The 22140-nt window shown below is 39.0% G+C and overlaps 1 protein-coding gene across 1 annotated transcript in view; it reads left to right on the forward strand.

Annotated features, from left to right (window-relative positions):
• CFAP54 (cilia and flagella associated protein 54) overlaps window positions 1–22140 on the forward strand; it is a 379132-nt gene that overhangs the window by 304380 nt on the left and 52612 nt on the right. Inside the window, exons 65-66 of the mRNA XM_054442311.1 lie at window positions 12912–13018; window positions 18934–19072. Of these exons, the coding sequence (XP_054298286.1) occupies window positions 12912–13018; window positions 18934–19072 (246 nt within the window). The remainder of the gene's footprint in view (window positions 1–12911; window positions 13019–18933; window positions 19073–22140) is intronic.

Consider the following 22140-nt stretch of genomic DNA (forward strand, 5'->3'; position numbering starts at 1 on the left):
GATTTCTTTATCATTCATTTTTTCACTATAAGTTTTGAAATATGCACTCTTTCTGTGCTTTTAGTGGTTACCTTCAGGGCAACATACATACTTAACTTATTAAAATCTACACTGATGTATACCTTTACTCACCTAATGACTTACATGGCATTACTGTACATTTTCCTTTTTAACCCAAAATAATGGTATTATTTTTATTTGTTTTTCTTGTTTTATACAAGAAATGTTTTTTTTTAAAATGAATCTCCTACATATTTACCATTTGGTTTGTTTTTTACTCTCTCTTGCATTTTAGACATTTCTTCTTGGATTACTTCTTTCCATTGAAGTACATGCTTTAGAATTTCCTTTGGTGAGGATCTTCTGGAGGCAAACACTTCCAATTTTTGTTTACCTATACATGTCATTATTTTACATTTATTTGTAAAATAAATTTTCATGGGGTAGATAATTTAAGGTCAGAAATCATCTTGTTTCAACACATTCAAAACCTCATCTACTCATTTCCATTGTTGCTGTTGAGAGTCAAGCCGTTGCTGCTTTGGAAGTTTTAAGACTTTTTTAACCAGTTTCTTTTGAGATTTTCCTCTTTGTTTTTTGCACAGTTTTACTGAGAATGGTCTTCTTTTTATTTGTTTTAGTGGGTAAGAACACATACTCTGGAACTAAACTGCCTAGGTTTGAATCTCATCTCTGCCACTTAACAGTTTTGTGATCTTGAGTAGATTAGTTAACTTTTCTGCATCAAGGTTACCCTCATCTGTAATTAGAGATAACTATAAACTCCTAACCTCAATAAAGAGTAGTTGTCATTATTATGTGAAATTATTTTTAAATTATTATGCTTTTAAAGTTTAATAGCTTCAAATATACATGAAGTATACTTGGTAATCATTATTTAAAGGCACCTTTAATGTTTGTCAACAATATCTCCTTATAGATACTTTAGCTTCCAACATTCTGCAGAAAAGAGAGTAAACTGCCTAACCAGCAAAATTTAAGTACATAGCAAATACGAGAAAACCTTAGTTTGCCTCTAAATGCAGTTTACAAATTTGTATCATAGATATAATTTATTTTAAGGTATGTTATCCTTATATTTATATCCATTATCTATATCTTTATTCATATCTACATCCATATGGATGGACATTTGCAATAGGGCTAATTGGGGGATAGAAGGAAGGAGGGGACAAGTATTTAGGAGCAGTTCAGAATCAATCCATGAATTACTGAAGATTGAACAGTAATTCAGATTTTAGGAGAGCCTTGAAAATGGGTCAAGCTTTTAAAAACACAGCAGTTGGTCAATATAGCCTTTCACAGAGGGACATTCCACTATAGAATTCCTTTGATTGCTGCTTTGTGTAAGAAGAGCCTCAGGCTTTTTCCCATAAAACATTTGCCTTATAGTTTTGCCCTGTTCAGCATTTTTATTTGCTTTTTGTGTTCTGCATCGGTCTATTCTTGCACTTCCCAGCTCTTGAATGCTGTCCCCTCTAGCTGTGCCTCTGGTAGCTTCTGCAACTCCTTGACTCATGTGACCCATGTCAAATTATGAAACCTCCCGGGCCTGCCTCTCTTTGTTCTCCAGCACCATTTCTCACTTTGGCCCCTTCATTCTGCTACCTTAGGCTGGAAATCTGCTACTAACTCTTGGTCAATTATAATTCTCTTCCTATCCAGATACAAAAGAGAAAACTTTAGCATATAACTCTCCAGATACCTTTCATGCTATTTCACATATTTTAAAAGTACTCTCCTTTCCACTCTTTGCCAGTTAAATCCTTGCCAGAGATTCTATATACATTTAAAAATAATGAATCTGTAGTCTCTTTTAGGGGAATGTAATGCAGTAGTTTTCAAATTATGATTAAAAATACTAATGGGTCAAGGAGTATAGTGGATCATAAATAGCATTTTTTAAAAAGAAATGAAACACAAAAAACACTAGAACGCATTGCATATAAAAATGTTTCCTGAAACTTCCGTTTTATGATATATATTCTTAAAAACAAAATTTCTGAGGTTGGTCTTCAGCATACGTCAAATTTTATTTACTTGCTGGCAAGGAGCTAATAAAAGATTATATCCGTTCAGAGAAGGTTTGGAAATGGGAGGAATACATAGTTGGGAAACAGAATGTTTACCTAAGCAGTTAGTTTTAAAAAAGAGGAAGAAAGCATAAAGTTTATTTCACAAGGTCACACAAACATCATATCCATATCAGTTATTACAAGGGCAGTTTGCGGCAGGATAATTTGAGATGTCTGTATGCTGCTATTGGAAAAACAAAGCAAAACAACATCTAAGAAGCAAATGCTAAGAATATCTTTGTGGCTGATAATTAGTGTAACAAGGTTTTATCCATCAACAATTGTGTCTGACAATTAACATAGAAGCATGAACTAGTGTCAGGCAGAGATCAGAAGCAGAACACCAACTAAAAAATTCAGATTTAAGCAAATTGAGTGATTTTTTCTAGTCACAAGAAAAGATGCAGAACACACAGTTTTTCCATTTTTTAGTTTGAGAATATTTTTCCCCTTTGACAATAAGCATGTATGTATTGGGTCATGATAAAAGATGTAGTTGCTGCCATAATGTTCAGTCAAAAAGTCAAGAAACACTGACCTAGATGCACTAGATCTCAGACTCCAGATTTTATCATTTTGGAAGAAAAAGCTGAAATTCGTTTGATTTAAATATGGGTGTATTTAAGCATTCATCTACTCATCGTTTTAGGATTTTAGCGTTGAGTTTAATGTTGAATAACTGGCTGAAGCTCGTGAAACCCACAAGATAATAATAAGAGAGAAAACTAATGTAGAACTCACTATGTTCCAAGCACTTTACTTACATCATTTCACAGCAACTCTATAAGATAAACGCTTTCATTAGCCCCCTTTTACAAAAAAGGAAGTGAGACACAGGATGGAAGAATGTTAGTGGGCAAAGAGTCAGGATTGAAGCAATCTGACTCCAGAGTCTGCACATCTGAGCATGGTGCTGTATTAAGTCCTCAGATGATGGTCCTGGCTATAGGCACTTCTAGCTTCTTGAAAGGATGGTAATGAAAATTAATAACTGACTTGGAGCTTTGGAGTTTTCAGGGACAAAAAGAATCATTGTGTGACAATGCAATTTAACATCCCTTGATTCACCCACTTGGTCCCTTTAGTTTATTTAGCACATTGAAGCATAAATACCAATAGGAACTAGGGTTGCTGGTGGCAGCAGAGTTGAAATCCCAGCATTAGGGATTTTGATATGACATTTTTCAATAATTCAGAGGGCTAATACTCCATGCCACAATACTTTGGAGTTAAGTTCACAGCTTTGAAAATCTTAGCTTCTTGAGTATACGAGGTAGAAATTATTCTATCCTGGTTGACAAAATTATCTTTAATAGAATATAATAGAACCACATTACAAGCTATTCATTGGAACTTTGTACAAACTGAGCATCTTTTGAACAACTTCAAAATCTTATACGGAGAAATACCAACTAAGCTGCCAGGGACTATCATTTTAATGAACCTCCCAGATAATGGCTTTAAAAATAGCTGCAAAGAGTGGTTTATTTAAGTCAGAGAGACATACTACTACAGTTTAACTGTAAGAAGATGTAACCATGGCTAAAGGTTTGATTGCCCAAATTTGTCTCCAGATTGTACCTTAGGACTTTTAGCTTTATCCTGTCTCATCTTCCTGCTCTTTTTAGAATCCAGCATTCCTAGGAAGATCCAGCCCATTTGAGGAACAGAATAAATTTGAATTATGTTTATAACTTGGGAAGGCTCAAGGAATACAAGTCACAGCTAATAGGGAGGAGGGGTAATAAGGAATCAGTAGCTGGCCCTTCCTTTGGGCACCTGAGAACGAATTTGGAGGGAATCATTGCTGCTACAAAGGTTGTTGTGTGGGCTGAGTTTGGGCTGACATGGCTGTAGCTGCCAGCTGGCCAAGGAGGGACAGGAAACTAGGCTCTCCTATGCATATCTAGGATAATACTCACTGCCCTCCAACGGGCTGCTGTGAAACTGAGACGTGAGCAGACCACACTTCCTACAGCTTCTTGCTCACACTGCATGGCTGGGAAGGGTCCTGCCCTCCCTGATTGCAGGCCTAAGGTGCTGTTTTGAGAGTTTAACGCTGGGCTGTGCCCCACCTTCAGACTGAGTTTGAGGTGATGTGGCAGCAGCTGCTGCCTGACCAAGGAGGGACAAGAAAACCAATCTCTCCAATGCAGACCTAGGACAATGCCCACCACCCTACTATAGGCTGCTGTGAGATCGAGACTCAAGCAGACTGCATACCTCACAGATTCTTGCCCATGCTGCTCTCCTGAGGAGTGGCACCACCCCACCCACTCTGGTCACAAACCCACAGCTGGCACTATTTTTAGAGTTTAATGTTGGGCTATACCTTACTCTTGGGCCTAGTTCAAGGCAATGCAGCTGTAGCTGCCACCCAGCTAGGGGAGGAACAGGGGAGACCAAACTATCCTAAGCACACTTAGGACAATATCCACTGCTCTGCTATGGGCAACTGTGGGTCTGAGGACTAGTTCACTCAATCCATTGCAGCTACCAAGAACACCAACACAGACTCCTTGGGTCCTAGTGGGTTGCTCCATCAGGGCTATAGCCACCACCCATATGACACCAGCTGCCTAGGGGCTTGAGAACCTGCCCACACATGTGGCCCACTACTCCCACTACTAACTTCTTTATTATTATTGTTATTATTATACTTTAAGTTCTGGTATACATTTGCAGAACGTGCAGGTTTGTTACATAGATATACATGTGCCATGGCGGTTTGCTGCACCTATCAACTCGTCATCTAGGTTTTAAGACTCACATGCATTAGGTATTTGTCCTAATGCTCTCCCTACCCCTGCTCCCTACCTACCGACAGGCCCCAGTGTGTGCTGTTCCCCTCCCTGTGTCCATGTGTTCTCATTGTTCAACTCCCACTTATGAGTGAGAACATGTGGTGTTTGGTTTTCTGTTGCTGTGTTAGTTTGCTGAGAAAATGGTTTCCGGCTTCATCCATGTCCCTGCAAAGGACATGAACTCATTCTTTTTAATGGCTGCATAGTATTCCATGGTGTATATGTACCACATTTTCTTTATCCAGTCTATCATTGATGGGCATTTGGGTTGGTTCCAAGTCTTTGCTATTGTAAATAGTGCTGCAGTAAACACACATGTGCATGTGTCTTTACAGTGGAATGATTTATAATCCTTTGGGTATATACCCAGTAATGGGATTGCTGGGTCAAATAGTATTTCTGGTTCCAGATCCTTGAGAAATTGCCAAACTGTCTTCCACAATGGTTGAACTGATTTACACTCCACAAACAGTGTAAAAGTGTTTCTATTTCTCCACATCCTCTGTTGTTTCCTGACTTTTTAATGATCACCATTCTAGCTGGCATGAGATGGAATCTCATTCCCACTACTAACTTCTAAGCCAGCCACCTAGAAGCCTATGAATCAGCCCTCCAGGATTCACTAACACTGGAGCCTGTGTAACCTTCTCTGAGGCTTAAAAACAAGCACATTTACCCCACTGCTGCCACCAGTGGGGTCTGGAGGCCTCTCAGTTTGTGTCCAAATCTGCAGCAAAACTTCACCACAACCTCAACTAATAACTCTACCCTAAGACACCAAGGAAACCAGGGGTACTACTGACCTTGTGTATTGTCAAAGAAGTAACACAAAGTTTGCACTATTGCATTCACCCAAAATCAAAGCTGAAATAGCCTACTCAACCAACAACATATGTACACCCTCAGGAAAAAATAATTGTCCCCTACAAAAGCAATTTCATAAAATTGGAACAAGCAACTGCTACATCAGATGCACACATCAATGGAAGGGCATCGTAAACATGAAAAAGCAGGAAATATTATACAACCAAAGGACCACAACAGTCATCCAGCAATAAATCCTAATAAAAAAAAATTCCTTGAAATGCCAGCTAAAGAATTCAAAATATTGATTTGAAAGAACCTCAATGAAATGCAGGAAAAATCTGAAAACCAATACAAAGAAATCAGAAAATCAATTCAGGATATGAATGAAAAATTTACCAAGAAGACAAATATCTTTAAAAAAAAGAATTTCTGAACCAAAATATTCATTGAAGGAAATACAGAATACACTTGAAAGCTTTAGTGACACACTAAAGCAAGCAGAAGAAAGAATCTCAGAACTTGAATATGGGTCTTTTGAAATACTCCTGTCAGACAAAAATAAGAAGAAAGAATGAACAAAGCCGTTGGGACTATGTAAATCAACAGAACTTACGAATTGTTGGTATTTCCAAGGAGGAAGAGAGATCAAAAAGATTAGAAAACTTACTTAAGGACATAATTGATGCAAACTTCCCAAATATAGCAAAGAGTCAGTCATCCAGATACAGGAGGCCCAGTGATCCTCTGGCAAATACATTGCAAAAAGGACTTCATCATGGCATATTATCTTTGGAATATCTAAAGTCAAAATGAAAAAAAATGTAAAATTAGCAAGAGAGAAGTGTCTAGTCATCTATAAAGGAAATCTCCTTAGTCTAACAGTGGCCTTTTCAGCGTAAATCTTACAGGCCAGAAGAAAATGCAGTGGCATTTTCAAAGTGCAGAAAGAGAAAATTGTCAGTCAATAATGTTATATACTGCCAGAATAAGCTTTATAAATGAAGGAGAAATAAAGTCTTTCCCAGACAAGCAAATGCTGATGGAATTTGTCATCACTAAACTGGCCCTACAGGAAATGTCCAAATGGGTCTTAAACGTGGAAACAAAAGGTTGATATTCACCACCATGAAAACACATATAAATATAAAACTCGCAGTTCTTATAAAACAGTCACATAAAAGAAACAATTTATAAACCAACTTGAAAACAGTTAACAATATAACAGGAATAAAGCCTCGTATATCAATATTAACCTTGAATATAAATGGATTAAATGCTCCACTTAAGAAATACAGATAGGCAGAATGGATTAAAAAACAAAACAAAACCATGATCCAACTATACGCTACCTATAACAAACTCACCTTACCTATAAAGACGCATAACAGACTGAAAGTAAAGGGGTGAAAAAATTATTCCAAAGGAATAAGAACCAAAAGCAAGTAGGAGTAGCTACATTAAACCAAAGAAAACCAACTTTAAATAAAAAACAATAAAAGACGAAGATCATTATATAATGATAAAGGGATAAATTCAGCAAGAGGATTTAACAGTCTGAAATATGTATGCATACAACATCAGAGTACACAAATTCACAAAACAAATATTACTAAACCTAAAGAAAGGATAGACAGTAATACAATAATAGTGGACAACTTTAACATCCCACTAATAACACTAGATAGATCATCAAGACAGAAAATTAACAAATAAATGTTGGACTTTATACAAAATTCATTTTGCTGAGATTTACAGAATATTTTACCCAACAACTACAGAATATTTATTTTCACTGGTGCATGGAACATTCTCCAAGGTAGACCAACTATTAGACCATAAAAAAAGTTTTAACAGATTTTTTTAATGAAAATTATGTCAAAGATTTCATCAGACTACAATGGAATAAAGCTAGAAATCAATACTAAGAGGAGCTCCAAAATCATACAAACACATGGAAATTAAACAGCATGTTCTTGAATTATTACTAGATCAATGAAGAAATTAAGATGGAAATTAAAAATTTTTTGAAATGAATGAAAACAACATAAAAACTAAAAAATCCTGTGGGATATAGCAAAAGCAGTGCTAAGAGTGAAGTTCATAGCATTAAATGCCTACATCAAAAAAGTAGAAAAGTCACAAATTAATAACTTAATATTACACTTCAAGGAACTAGAAAAACAAGAACAAACCAAACCCAAAGTTAGCAGAAGAAAACAAGTATCAAAGCTTGGAACAGAACTAAATGATATAGAGACTAAAAAACAATACAAAGGATCAACAAAATGAAAAGTTGGTTTTTTGAAAAGATAAAATTGACAAGGCACTAGCTAGACTAAGAAAATAGATGAACCAAATAAACACAATCAAATTTTAAAAACAGACATTGAGAGGTGACAACGTGCTAGCAGCCCTCACTGGCTCTCAGCACCTCCTCATCCTCGGTGTCCACTCTGGCCACACTTGAGGAGCCCTTCAGCCTGCCGCTGCACTGTGAGAGCCCCTCTCTGGGCTGGCTGAGGCTGGAGCCGGCTCCCTCTGCTTGCGGGGAGGTGTGGAGGGAGAGGCGCTGGCAGGAACCAGGTGCTCGCGGACCAGCGCAAGTTCCGGGTGGGTGCGGGCTCAGCCTGCCCTGCACCCGAGCAGCGCTGGCACCAGGCAGTGAGGGGCTTAGCACCCGGGCCAGCAGCTGCGGAGGGTGTGCCGGGTCCCCCAGCACTGCCGGCCGGCACACGCTGCGCTCGTATTCTCACCGGGCCTCAGCCTGAGCCACCCCCCTACCCACGCCGTGGGCTCCCCCGTGGCCAGAGCCTCCTCTACAGGCGCCACCCCCTGCTCCGCTGCACCCGGTCCCATCCACCGCCCAAGGGCTGAGGAGTGCGGGAATACAGTGCCGGGACTGGCAGGCAGCTCCGCCTGCGGCCCCAGCGCGAGATCAACTAGGTGAAGCCCACTGGGCTCCCGAGTGGGGTGAGGTCTTGGAGAACTTTTATGTCTAGCTGGAGGATTGTATATGCACCAATCAGCACTCTGTGTCTAGCTCAGGGTTTGTGGATGCGCCAATCAGAACTCTGTATCTAGCTAATCTCGTGGGGACTTGGAGAACTTTTATGTCTAGCTAGAGGATTGTAAATGCACCAATCAGCACTCTGTGTCTAGCTCAGGGATTGTAAACACACCAATCAGCACTCTGTCAAAACAGACCAATCAGCTCTCTGTAAAACGGACCAATCAGCAGGATTTGGGTGGGGCAGATAAGGGAATAAAAGCAGGTGGCCTGAGCGAGCAGCAGCAACCTGCTCTGGTCATCTTCCACGCGGGGAAGCTTTGTTCTTTCGCTTTTTGCAATAAATCTTGCTGCTGCTCACTCTTTGGGTCCTCACCACCTTTAAGAGCTGTAACACTCACCGAGAAGGTATGCAGCTCCACTCCTGAAGACTGCAAGACCACGAACTCACCAGGAGGGAAGAACAACTCTGGATGCGCTACCTTTATGAACTGTAACACTCACTGCGAAGGTCTGCAGCTTCACGCCTGAGGCCAGCGAGACCACAAACCCACCGGAAGGAACAAGCAACTCCAGACGCCCAGCCTTTAAGAGCTGTAACACTCACCTTGAAGGTCTGCACTGATTGCTCTTATGGCTCAACTATCATCTTAAGAGTCCTATTCGTCACTCTACCATGAATTCCTTCTCCTCTAAGTTGGGTTCCCAGGGTCTCTTGTTTATGTCTTGAGTTGCTCTCTTGTGTCAGATGAACACATTTTCCAGCTTCCTGAAAAAGGGTGTGTTAGAGGTTCTAATTTTTCAGAATACTCACGTGACTTCACACGGAAAGGATAAGGCATGGAAGGTTAAAGAAAGCACAGGTATCATTCCACAGACTCAAGATATCCAGGGGCAGCTTTCAGAGTCTCCGTCGCATAGGACAGAGTTCATTTATGGATTATAAACCACCAAAATATGGCATATTGTGGTCTTAAGCTGCTCTCTTATCTGAGGAGGAGCCTTTTATATCTGTGTTTGTGTAGTGAAAAACACGTGTGGGCCCAGACTCAATAATAGAAGTGAAGATAATAGATCCAGCTGCCAATCATCAGTATGCACATTGTCTATTAAAAAAAATGCAGACCAGATGTTACAGGCTGCTCCCTGGTGTGTTTCAGACCCTAGAACAGGAGTGCATTAATTACTAGTTAACACATTTTATTCAGGTTTGGCCAAGGGCCAATACCATGACTACATTCCCCTTATATGCTAACAGGGTTGCAGCAAGCTAACTGAGATTACCCCGGAGGTAAAAAGACCTTGAACGTCTAACAAAAGATCTTTATTTTAATGCTTAATTCATTGTTTTCTTGGCATAAAATTCTAGACTGACAGTTATTTTCCCTGAAAATGTGAAGGGCATTATTCCACTGTCTCTAGCACTCTTGCATTGCTGTTGAGAAGTCTGATCCCGTTCTGATTCCTAGTTCTTTGTGACTCTGCTAGCTCTCGGAGTCTTCCCTCTGTCCCGTATGTACTGAAATTCCATGATGCACATTGGTGTGTCTTTCGTCTGTTGTGCTGGATATTTAGGATGGCCCTTTCAAAATGAAAAGTAATATTATTCAGTTCATGGACTTTTTTTATTTAATAATTTCCTCCCTCTGGTTATCTTAGTACCTTTTGGAATTTGTATTATTCAGATATTGAACCAATTGGATTAAGTATTTACTTTTCTCATTTTTTCCCGTATTATCTATGTTTTTAAATTTAGGTTTCACTTTTGGGGAGATGGATTCAGCTTTATATTTTGAATCTTCTATTGATTATTTAGTTGTTTTGATCATATTTTTATTTTTAAGTGGTTTTCCTTGTTCTCTGATTGTCCCATTTTGATAGTATCCTGTTCTTGTTTCATAGATGCAATATTGTCTGTCTTCTATCTGAGGATATTAGTTATGGTTTCATTGGAGTTTTCTCCTGATCTTTGTCTTATATCTTATTTTGCAATTTCCCTTCTGTTAGTTTTAGTTTTTGCCTTTCATTTCCTGTCTAGTGACTCTTCACTGTCCGTTTATGTTTGAAGTGAAGCACTAAAAAGCATATTTAGTTAGACATTGATTTGTGGGCCTCATTACAGGGTAACTGCAGAAGGAGCCAGTAGTTTCACTGGAGGATGATGAAATTTCAGTACCTGTAGGTCTTTTCTCTTTGACATATCAGTTTCCCCAAAGATGATTCTCTTAGACTCCTGCCTAATTTACTACATTCTGAGAAGGGGCTGTTGTAGGGTAGCGAGATGTCTCTCATTCAGAATACAGACTTTCACTTAATTCCAATGTTTTTAGTAAAGCACCTGTGCCCTGTACCTAACGTCCCTTAGCATAGATCCTCTCTGATTTAACATGAGCAGAGAGCAAAATAGAAGAAGTTCAGCCAGGAGAGAGGAGGCAAGGGAAAGGAGGAGTCTCCAGGTTGTACCCACCCAGACGAAAGGGAGGTTGTCTAATGTTACTCCCTGTTTGCAGTAGCACCAACTCCTGCCTTTAAAGGTACCTGAGCCTCCAGTTCCTGAGCTTCTCAGGGTTCTCAATCATGCTTGTTGTTGGCAACCCCTCGGAAAACACTTAGGACACAGCCTTTCCTCTCTGCTGAGTCAGCTTTGTTCTTCCAGGTGCTTTCTGTCCTTCATAGTGTTGCTAACATCTTTTGTCTGCTTCATCTCCTCTTGTATTCTTCCTGTGCTTGTGTACTTATGCCTCTTAAAAATACGTTTACTCTTATCTTAGTTTACTTTGTGAGGAAGCAGAGGTAAAGGCATGTGCCTTTAGGGGTGAAGAGAGTTTTTTCCTCCTCTTCTAAAGATTTCGGTCTAAAGTCTACCAAAATAATACTGACAATAGATAGCTTAACAGGAGAAAAAGCATACAAATTTAGTAATGTGCATAAGCACAGGAAAATAACAAAAGAATCATTACCCAATTACCCAGAGAGATTCAGAAGCTTGTATACCCTTCTTCAGGTTTCTTCCTTCAGGGAGAGAAAGTTGGGGATATGGGCAATTTTGAGAAGTCATCAATGATTTTTACAGAACTGAATGGACCCAAAGGGCAGACCATAGTTTTTAAATGATCTGTTTGAATGGGACCAAGAACAGACAATAGCTTGTGGGAAGTTATGGGAAGAAGAGGGGTAGCACAACACTGCAAACAAAAGTTGTCTGATAAAGTCTCCCAGGCAATCTCTCCAAGCTGCTCTCAGAAGAATAGACAAAAACTCTGTGTGGGCATGGTGATGACTATTAGTCTTTTCTCCTCTCTGGTGCTTAATCTTTCTTGGTTATTTAGTGAAATTCCTAGAAATGGAGCTTCAAGACTATTGTACTTCTTTTGGAAGAAGTTTTCTCAGACAGATACGGTAACCTCCTGAGAGAGTCCCTACCTGTGCTGGGTTAAAAGGTCTTGGTTCTGAGGTAGTTTCTAAGGCCTTCTAATGTCCTTTGTTACTTTGGTGCTCTGTTCTCTGAGCCTCAATATGCCTAATTACTCGGTTTTGGTTGGCAGCTCTGGACAATAGCTTTCTTATATCTAAAATGAGGGAATTAGACCAGATTATCTCTAAGGTTCTGTGACTCTCAAACGCTACAAATCCATAACTAAGTAGGTGCTATAACATATGCAACTGACCCTCAGAATTGTCAGAATCCAAACAACAGGGAAATTACTAGAGCACGAATCATCAAGGGACGTTTCATCTTAGCTGTGGTGGCTAGAAAGCTGTGTGTGGATTGGATAAATGGAGAGAAGAGGAAGGGAACAGCATAAGTGAACTCATAGAAATGACTATGCCCACTTATGGGAACGGTACACGTTGAGAAGTAACAAGGAACAAAGTTGGCTATTTACCAGGTGTATGCTTAAAACTTACTGTAGAGGGCCTTCAAAAGCTGAAATATAAACTTAGTTGCAATACAAAATGTCATTCTTCAAAAATAATATCATATTGTTACCAAATAGTATTTATTTTCATCCTACAACCTTTGTACAATTCTGGTTCACATCATTTCTCTTTCAGGTGAATTGAAAACCCAGTTTTTCTCTTCTAAACAAATACTTTTTAAAGTACAGTGATATATTTTGTGAACTAATGCTGTATTTTTTGAGGTAAACTCTAATTTTGATGTCACATTTTATACCCCTTTTATTTTTCTTATAGGTTTTATTGTTGTATGCATATAATTTGAAGCCTCTGAAGATTTCAGATGTTAGACATTCCACTTGTAACAGTACATGTGTTGGCTCTTTATGGATTCCACTGAATAGGCAAGTAAAAATTCCACAACTCAAATTGTCTTTGTTGTTATTTCTCATGAGAATAGACTCTTTCAGTAATTGGCAAGGTGTAGCATAGGAGACCTGCTAAAAGGCACTTCTAGAAGAATCTTCCTTTTGTTTAGAGGAATATTGTATTGCAGTGGTTAAGAGCATGAACTCTGAATCCTGCCTGCTTCATTCAAATACCAGTTGTGCCCCTTATTACCTTCACAACCTTGGGCAGTTTATGTAACCTCTGTACTTCAGTTTCCTTATCAGTAAAATGGGAGTAATACTAATTAACTAATTAATAGTACTGAGGGTTGCCGAAGGAACAATTCATACATGCTTTACAGAGATTACAGAGAGCACAAGGATGTTGTCTGTACTATATTTTGCCTGTAGTTTCAGTGTGGTTAAAAAATAATTTAATTTGGCTTTGTATGGAGTTTCAAAATTAAGCCCAAACTCCACTACCTCCCTTGGCCTTCCTTTCCCTCTGTGCCCAATCAGAAGTCTCTGCGTCATCTCGGTTGTTTTCCTCCCTCTCCATCAAGCAGGTCATATCTCTTAACTTTTTGCTCATGCCTCGTTTCTCTCTTCCTGTTTCACTTTACAAATTTCCTTGTTGTTTTTTAATTTATTACTTAGTTTATTTTTGACTCCATTGTCCATTGCCCTTCTGACCTTAGCCTCCATTTCCTCCATTGTAGGATGGAAATGATCGTAACTGCTCTGCCTGCCTTTCAGGGTTATTGTCAGGACCAAGACAGACAGTGTGTGAACATGCTTTGAAAAGCTTAACCACTAACGCCTGTTCCATCGATGGCTTGGTAAACAGAGAATTAGTGCTTCTCTGTCCTTCCTTTGAGAGTCTTGTTTATGTTCCATGATTTTCATTTTGAATGACTTCTTGGCATCACTATGAAAGAGACAAAGGCTGTTTCAAGAGCTGGGCATATTTTCAATTATTCCGTCAATTTATTTGTTCCTTCTTTTCTTTCTCTTCTTCTTTTCTCCTCTTCTCTCCTGTTCTTCCCTTCCTTCCCTCCACTCCTCTCCTCTATATTTTCATTCAGCCAATTTATTTTCTTCCTTCTTTTCCTTTTCCTTTCCCTTTCCTTTCTTCTTTTCCAAGTGAAATGGTCGAAAACTTAGGTACAGGCTATAGACCAGCATAGCTAAGCAACAAAATCAGGTATTTCTTCACTTGCTTTGTAAATCCAGAAATGTAGATTTTTTTCCAGCCCCACATGATGAAAATGATTATAATTTCTATAAAGTAGAAAATCATCAAACTGATAAGCTGCTTTTTTTTATTCCAAAAAGTTTTGAATTTTGGTGTACTTCTGATCAATAGTAGGGTTACTAAAATTAGTGACAAGCCCCAGCCACTGAGGCCATCACAGAGGACCATGCCCAACAAATCTTTTATCTCCTTGTCCTTTGGTGGCACTGTGAAAATAAACTATTTCTCTCATCCTGGGTGGCATTCCTTGTGTTCTTATGAGGCTCAAGATTAGTACATGGGAAATTGGTCCTGATCATCCTTTGGAAGGCAAAGTAGGAGTAAAACAGGTCAGAAAAAATAGGCCAGAGAAGAAGAAACTTGGATAACCTGCAAATTGGGAAATACTCCTTTTATCATTCACTTCCTCATCTCCTAGTTAAGTTCTCATAAGAAAAAGTATATTTTAATCCTTTGCATTTTTTTTTACAGCAACAAAGGAAACAATAGTGTGCTCAATGAACAGACATAAAGCCTTCTGTGTAGTTCTATCTAAATTGTGCTGTTGTGACCAAGGTCAAGTTCCCTGCCTACTGTCTCTGCTTTTAAACCTCCAGTCAGTCATCCATGTTTCTACTTACAACTGGGTCCTGCCCTCCAGGCCACGGCAGACTCTGGGAGAGAGTGCCTAGGAGTCAGTAAATGAGAGCAGAGGCTGTGGGGAGCCCAGACAGAATGGTAGATGCTTGTTTGTGGTGCCAAGGTTTAAAAAGCTGGAGCAGGCGTTGACCTGGAGGACAGAAATGAAGATGAAGAAGTACGTGGGAGGACAGGGAAGTGAGGGGCAAATGCATGCCAAAGCACAAAGGGAGGGAGCAAGATGTAGGCAGGTGCGGTCATGGGGTCCAGGCCTCACACCAAGACTCAGGTCACCTGATGTTGCTCTTTGCATGAGGACCCAGCTTGCTTTTCCCGGTCCCAGATTGCTCTTTGTGGAGCTAGATGGGCCATTTACTCTGCCAGCACGGGCAGTGAAGTTCTGGACACTCATTTACAATCTGCAACTCAAATGTCAAAGAACGGTTTATCCTTCCTAGAATCCCAAGTATTATAAAGGAAAGCTATGCTATTTGTGGAAGACAAGTAAGACTTATTTCTCTAGGTATTAGAATAAAAGAATGGCATTTTAGAATACTATCTTTCCTTCATGTGGTTCCTTGTGGTTAAGAACATACATACTTATGTCATTTCATCCTTACAAAAGCCTTGTGAATTGGATGAAGTGGATTTTCTTATTCCAGTCTTACAGTAGAAGGAACCTTAAGGTCAGAGAGGTTAAGTGAGTAGTCTAAGGTTTCATGGCTAGAGTTTGAAGGAACCAAGCATGACTCACCAAGTCTTTCGCCTCCTCATCTTCTTTTCTCTCCAATGCATTGGGCACTTTTTCCAGCATTATTGGAGATGACCTATTTTTTTTTAAGTTTTACTTCAAGTTCTGGGATACATGTGCAGAACATGCAGGTTTGTTACATAGGTATACACGTACCATGGTGGTTTGCTTCACCTGTCAACCCCTCATCTAGGTTTTAAGCCCCACATGTATTAGGTATTTGTCCTAATGCTCTCCATCCCCTTGTCCCCAACCCATAGACAGGCCCTAGTGTGTGATGTTCCCCTCCCTGTGTCCATGTGTTCTCATTGTTCAACTCCCACTTATGAGTGAGAACATGCAGGGTTTGGTTTTCTGTTCCTGTGTTAGTTTGCTGAGGATGATGGTTTCCAGGTTCATGCATGTCCTTGCAGAGGACATGAACTCATTCTTTTTTATGGCTGAATAGTATTCCATGGTGTATATGTGCCCTTTTTTTCTTTATCCAGTCTGTCATTGATGGGCATTTGAGTTGATTCCAAGTCTTTGCTGTTGCAAATAGTGCTGCAGTAAACATACGTGTGCATATTTCTTCATAGTAGAATGAGTTATAGTCCTTTGGGTATATACCCAGTAATGGGATTGCTGGGTCAAATGGTATTTCTGGTTCTACATCCTTGAGAAATTGTCACACTGTCTTCCACAATGGTTGAACTAATTTACATTCCCACCAACAGTGTAAAAGTGTTTCTATTTCTCCACATCCTCTCCAGCATCTATTGTTTCTTGACTATTTAATGATTGCCATTCTAACTGGTGTGAGATGGTATCTCACTGTGGTTTTGATTTGCATTTCTCTAATGACCAGTGATGATGAGCTTTTTTTCATATGTTTGTTGGCTGCCTAAATGTCTTTTTTTGAGAAGTGTCTTTTATATCCTTTGCCCACTCTGATGGGGTTGTTTGTTTTTTTTTCTTGTAAATTTGTTTAAGTTCTTTGTAGATTCTGGATATTAGACCTTTGTCAGATGGATAGATTGCAAAAATTTTCTCCTGTTCCGTAGGTTGCCTGTTCACTCTGTAGGTTGCCTGTGGTTTCTTTTGCTGTGCAGAAACTCTTTAGTTTAATTAGATTCCATTTATCAATTTTGGCTTTTGTTGCAATTGCTTTTGGTATTTTAGTCATGAAGTCTTTGCCCATACCTGTGTCCTGAATGGTATTTCCTAGGTTTTCTTCTAGGGTTTTGATGGTTTTAGGTTTTACATTTAAGTCTTTAATCCATCTTGAGTTAATTTTTGTATAAGGTGTAAGGAAGGGGTCCAGTTTCAGTTTTCTGCATATGGCTAGCCAGTTTTCCCAACACCATTTGTTAAACAGGGAATCCTTTCCCCATTGATTGTTTTTGTCAGGTTTGTTGAAGATCAAATGGTTGTAGATGTGTGGTGTTGTTTCTGGGTTCTCTGTTCTGTTCTATTGGTCTGTATATCTGTTTTGGTACCAGTACCATGCTGTTTGGGTTACTGTAGCCTTGTAGTGCAGTTTGAAGTCAAGTAGCATGATGCCTCCAGCTTTGTTCTTTTTGCTTAGGATTGTCTTGGCTGTACGGGCTCTTTTTTGGTTCCATATGAAATTTAAAGTAGTTTTTTTCTAATTCTGTGAAGAAAGTCAATGGTAGCTTGATGGGAATAGCCTTGAATCTATAAATTACTTTAGGCAGTATGGCCATTTTCACGATATTTATTCTTCCTATCCATGATCATGGAATGTTTTTCCATTTGTTTGTGTCCTCTCTTATTTCCTTGAGCAGTGGTTTGTAGTTCTCCTTGAACAGGTCCTTCACATTCCTTGAAAGTTGTGTTCCTAGATATTTTATTCTCTTTGTAGCATTTGTGAATGGGAGTTCACTCATGATTTGGCTCTCTGTCTATTATTGGTGTATAAGATGACCCATTTTGTAATGGATAAGTTTTTCAAGTAAACTTTTACAACAAATCTTTGCATTTAACTGTTTCCTTTTTAACAGAAAAGTTTCTAAGGCATACTGTATAAATTCAAATCCTCTTATATGTAATTACATTTTTAACTTTTTATTGCTGAGAGCTATCATTAGGATAATCAAGTATTGCACAATGCTGCAGATGAGGATGCTGTGGAAAATTGGAAAATTGACATTTAGCCTGTGTTCCTGATGTCAGTTTGTTTGGGGGATCATTTGCTTCTTTTGCATAAAAATTTTCTTCCTTCCTTGAATGGAGACATGCATGTGCATGCACATATGTAAACACATGTATGCACATGTGTGTTGTGCCTGTAGTGTGGAGTCACCGGGGCCATGCAGGTGGCTGTTTGCCTTCTTCAACTGTAAGCCTTTCCATCTTCTGCCTCCACTCACCTGGTCCACTCTGCCTTCAGGGCATCACTGTTAACTGGCGTGTGAACCCTGTCTTCAGCATCATTGCTAGTGCCCTCCTTTGGCTTTTACTTTTCCATTTTTCTTGATTCTTCTCCCTACCTCCCTTCCTCCATCCTCTTCACTCCCATTCCTGACACACATGCAATACACTGAATTGTTATGGGTCCCTTGATTGACCTTTTAGAGTCATTGCTAACTTGTCTTAATTCTTACCTGCAGGTCAGCCGGATAGTCAGAGCATGACTAAGACTTCCATAGGAGTAAATCTTTTGTTATTGCCTAGATTTTGTTTCACCACATAGATAATTATTTTCTTTATTTTCATCTTCACCAATATTTTAGATGTGTGCCTTTTTTATTGTGCTTTTGCAATTTCTAATTATATTTTTATCTGCATGTATAACAAGACCATAAACATAATGAAAGTTAAGACTGTCTTTTTGCTCATGTTTCTTGAATAAAGGGAATTACTGAATGAATGATGCCTGGCCACATCAGAAATCTAATCGTTAAATAACTGAGGGCTTACTTTATACAAGTTTATTGATTCTGCAAATAAATATCTTTCTTTTTTTTTTTTTTTCAGTCTCGTTCTGTCGCCCAGGCTGGAGTGCAGTGGCGCAATCTCCGCTCACTGCAAGCTCTGCCTCCCAGGTTCACGCCATTCTCCTGCCTCAGCCTCCTGAGTAGCTGGGACTACAGGCACCCGCCACCACACCTGGCTAATTTTTTGTATTTTTAGTAGAGACGGGGTTTCACCATGTTAGCCAGGATGGTCTCGATCTCCTGACCTCATGATCTGCCTGCCTCGGCCTCCCAAAGTGCTGGGATTACAGGCATGAGCCACCGCGCCCAGCCATAAATACCTTTCTTAACTCTTCTAATAAAATACATATATATTTGTTATTTTCAGGGTTATTGCAATTCATGAAAAATTATCTAATCTTGCTCAAATAGCTGAACTATCATTGCCAGCAGCTCCTGAAATTACCTCAAATGAAAACATATATGAAATAGAAGTGGAAGAGGAATCAGTTGATAATGAAATGGAAGTAAGTTGTGAAATAATGGAAAATGACATTGCTATAGATTATCTTTTATATCCTCAAAGCAGAACTATGTAACTGGACTTAAACTCTGTAATTCTTCTGCCTCTAGTTTATTCAGAGTACGAGACATGACTTAACTTTTTGACACATATGTAGTGTGTCTTCTGAAGGTCTGAAGGTCTTCTAAGCATACGAATTACAAGAATTTGATGGTGAATGAACACAGACCAATCCAGATAAATCTTTCAGCTATAGCTGTGAATCCTAAGAAATAATGCTTTGTGACTTTGCAATATTACTTTTATCTTTTTTTACTCTAAATCTATTATTTAAACACTTGCATTACCCAAATAATATGTGAAGAAAAACTAGAAAATACAGATAAGCATATTTTTTCAGACTTTTTATATTATATATATTTTTCTAACAAAAAAGGCTATTATCCATATAGTGTGCTATTAAGTCTGATCACACAGCTGAGTTGTTTTTCTGATGACCAATGTTTGTGTTTTGGAGGAGGTGGGGGTTTTCTGTCCCCTCCTGAGTTCTGAGTTCTCCTGGGGCACAGGAGACAGTTATATGGAGACCAAAATGTCAGCATCATTACTGATAAAGCTGATTAGTGAACTTGGCTTTAGATCTGTGACCAAATGAGCACATTAATATTTTACCCCTGAATTAGCCAGACTTGCCCACCTAGTCATGCAGTCATCTGGCACACCTGCGTAACCATAGGGTTTCCCCATTTCCCTTCTGCCCCACTCAAGCTTACTGCATGGAGAGCAGAGAATTATAGTTCTGCAGGTAGGGTGCCTCCAAAAGGTATAAACAAAGGTAGCCCAGAAGGGGCTGAGCCTAGCATGCTCTGTTGCTTTTCCCAAACTCACTGATGAAGTAAGTCACTCTACTCTTTTGTGGGTAAATCCAAAAGAAGCTGGAAGTGTCTTGCCTTCTTTGGGAGAGATATGGAAATTCCTTACCCTTTATGGAAATGAGAAGGGTAGGGAATATATGTTCTCCCCTAATTACCTGTTCTTTAAATTACCATTTGTACCTTAATTTCTTGAGAGATGTATTCTGTACTTAATGTAGCTGTTTAAAAGATAGATCTAAATGGCTTAAAACGAAAAAAGGCAATCTGCTGCCCAACCTCTGCTCACTCCACAATTCCGCTCTGCAGAGGCAACCACTTTCCACTTTTAGCTGCTGCTTTTGTTATTTGCTTTCACATCTACAAATAATATTCAGTATCAGTCATGAAAGATGGAGTAACAAAAAGCCTTCAAATCTGAGTGAGTCAGCTGGGGACCTGCTTCATGTCTCCCCATGCCAGCATCCAGGTGGGTGGCACATTCATCATGGAACATCACCAGTCACTGTGGCAGGAGGGAAAGAAGGGGCACATTACACACTGGCTCATAAAACTTCCATCATATCACTTCCACTAACAGTTTGTTCATTAGCCAAATAATTTATATGCTGTACCAACAATTGTGCCACCAGTTTGGAAGACAGAAAGCCAGACAAAATGATGAATCATGCTGAAAGCCAGAAATTATTGTTTTTTCTGGAGGTATCAATTTTAGACAATATGTATTGATTCCCTGTCTGATATATATGGATTTAGCTTACTTATACTTCTCCCCAACTTCTTCTTTTCCCTTCTCTTCTATATATTGTTACCTCACAAAATTTAATTAAATCAATATTCAGTGTTATGACCCTGTAAATGATGTTCATAGCTGAGTCAAGTAGTGTACTATAGTTATTTTCCTTTCTTTTGTGTTTGAATTTTTCTTGACTTGTCTTTTATTCTCTGTTTTCTCAGTCATTACATCAGAACTTTCATATGTTCATCCATAGATTTTTTACTGAAGTATTCATATTTATCAAATAATGTCTCAAACACATTTTCCTCTGGAGCCTCCCACCATCCTGTTCCAGTTGAAGACTGAATGCTCTCATGCCTGCTGCATAGCTCTGCTTCTGGGCCCTCCTTGCAACACTTTTTGGGTTGAGTTCCCAGCTACTTGGGTCCCAGCCTCACTTTTCCACAATTCTTGCCTACAAACAAAGTTTATTCATCATTTCTTCATTCAACATCTTTTGCATGCCTCCTACTTGCCATGGCATGGGAATAGGGGATGAGCAAGACACAGAGAGAGCCCTTAGGAGCTTATGGTCTCATGAGAGCAATGGGAGATGCAGACTCTTGCCTCACTCTGCTGATATCAGAGCAGAGGAAGCACGTAATTCTACCCAACTCTCCTGCTTTTAGGATCTTCTCTTTATTTTTGGTCTAGTATATCTTTTTGACTTAAATCATTTCCTGCTAGTAATATTTAATTGGGTATCAGTAACAAAATATTTTTAGTTCTGAAAGAATATTATTGGTTTGGTTTTGTTTTCTTGTTTACCTCATCTATACACTTTCATTATGTGAAAGTGTAAAAGTCAGCAACTTTCCTGATATTTAGAAGATACTTGTTGGCATTTTTAGTTTGAATTCATCAGTAGAGTGAATGAATGCATTTTCCATTATTGTAAAAGCAGCAAGCCTAACCGTAAGAGAATCTACTGTGAAAGTACAGTTAGCCTTTGCAAAATGCCACTTTTCAGCATTTGTGACTTCTGTGCTCTGTGCCTGGGTATATCATGGGGCAGATGTCTTAGAATTTTGGTTGAACATCCTTTTCAGTGTCCTCCAATGTTGCAACATGAATTATGATGCTTAATGATGTACTGAGTGCTTATAATAAATCCCTCAATATATCAGATAGCTCAAACTATCTCAAACTTGGGAGGTTTTATAGCTATAGCTGTAGATATAGATTTATTTTATAAAGTGCATGATTGCCCTTTCATGTCTATTTGCAAAAAGAATTCAGCTCTCTATTTTTACACTTCTTTTATAGAATACCTACAATGACAGTTTTTAAGCCACATACCAAATTTACCATATTGCTGTTTTTGAGCCATGGTCTAGAATATTCTTTGCTGAAATCATCCCTAAATTCACTACTATATAGTTCATATATGGAAAATGATTATTTTCCTCTGAACCCATTTTC

This window comes from Pongo pygmaeus, chromosome 10 (assembly GCF_028885625.2).
Source record: "Pongo pygmaeus isolate AG05252 chromosome 10, NHGRI_mPonPyg2-v2.0_pri, whole genome shotgun sequence".
NCBI classification, from domain to species: domain Eukaryota; kingdom Metazoa; phylum Chordata; class Mammalia; order Primates; family Hominidae; genus Pongo; species Pongo pygmaeus.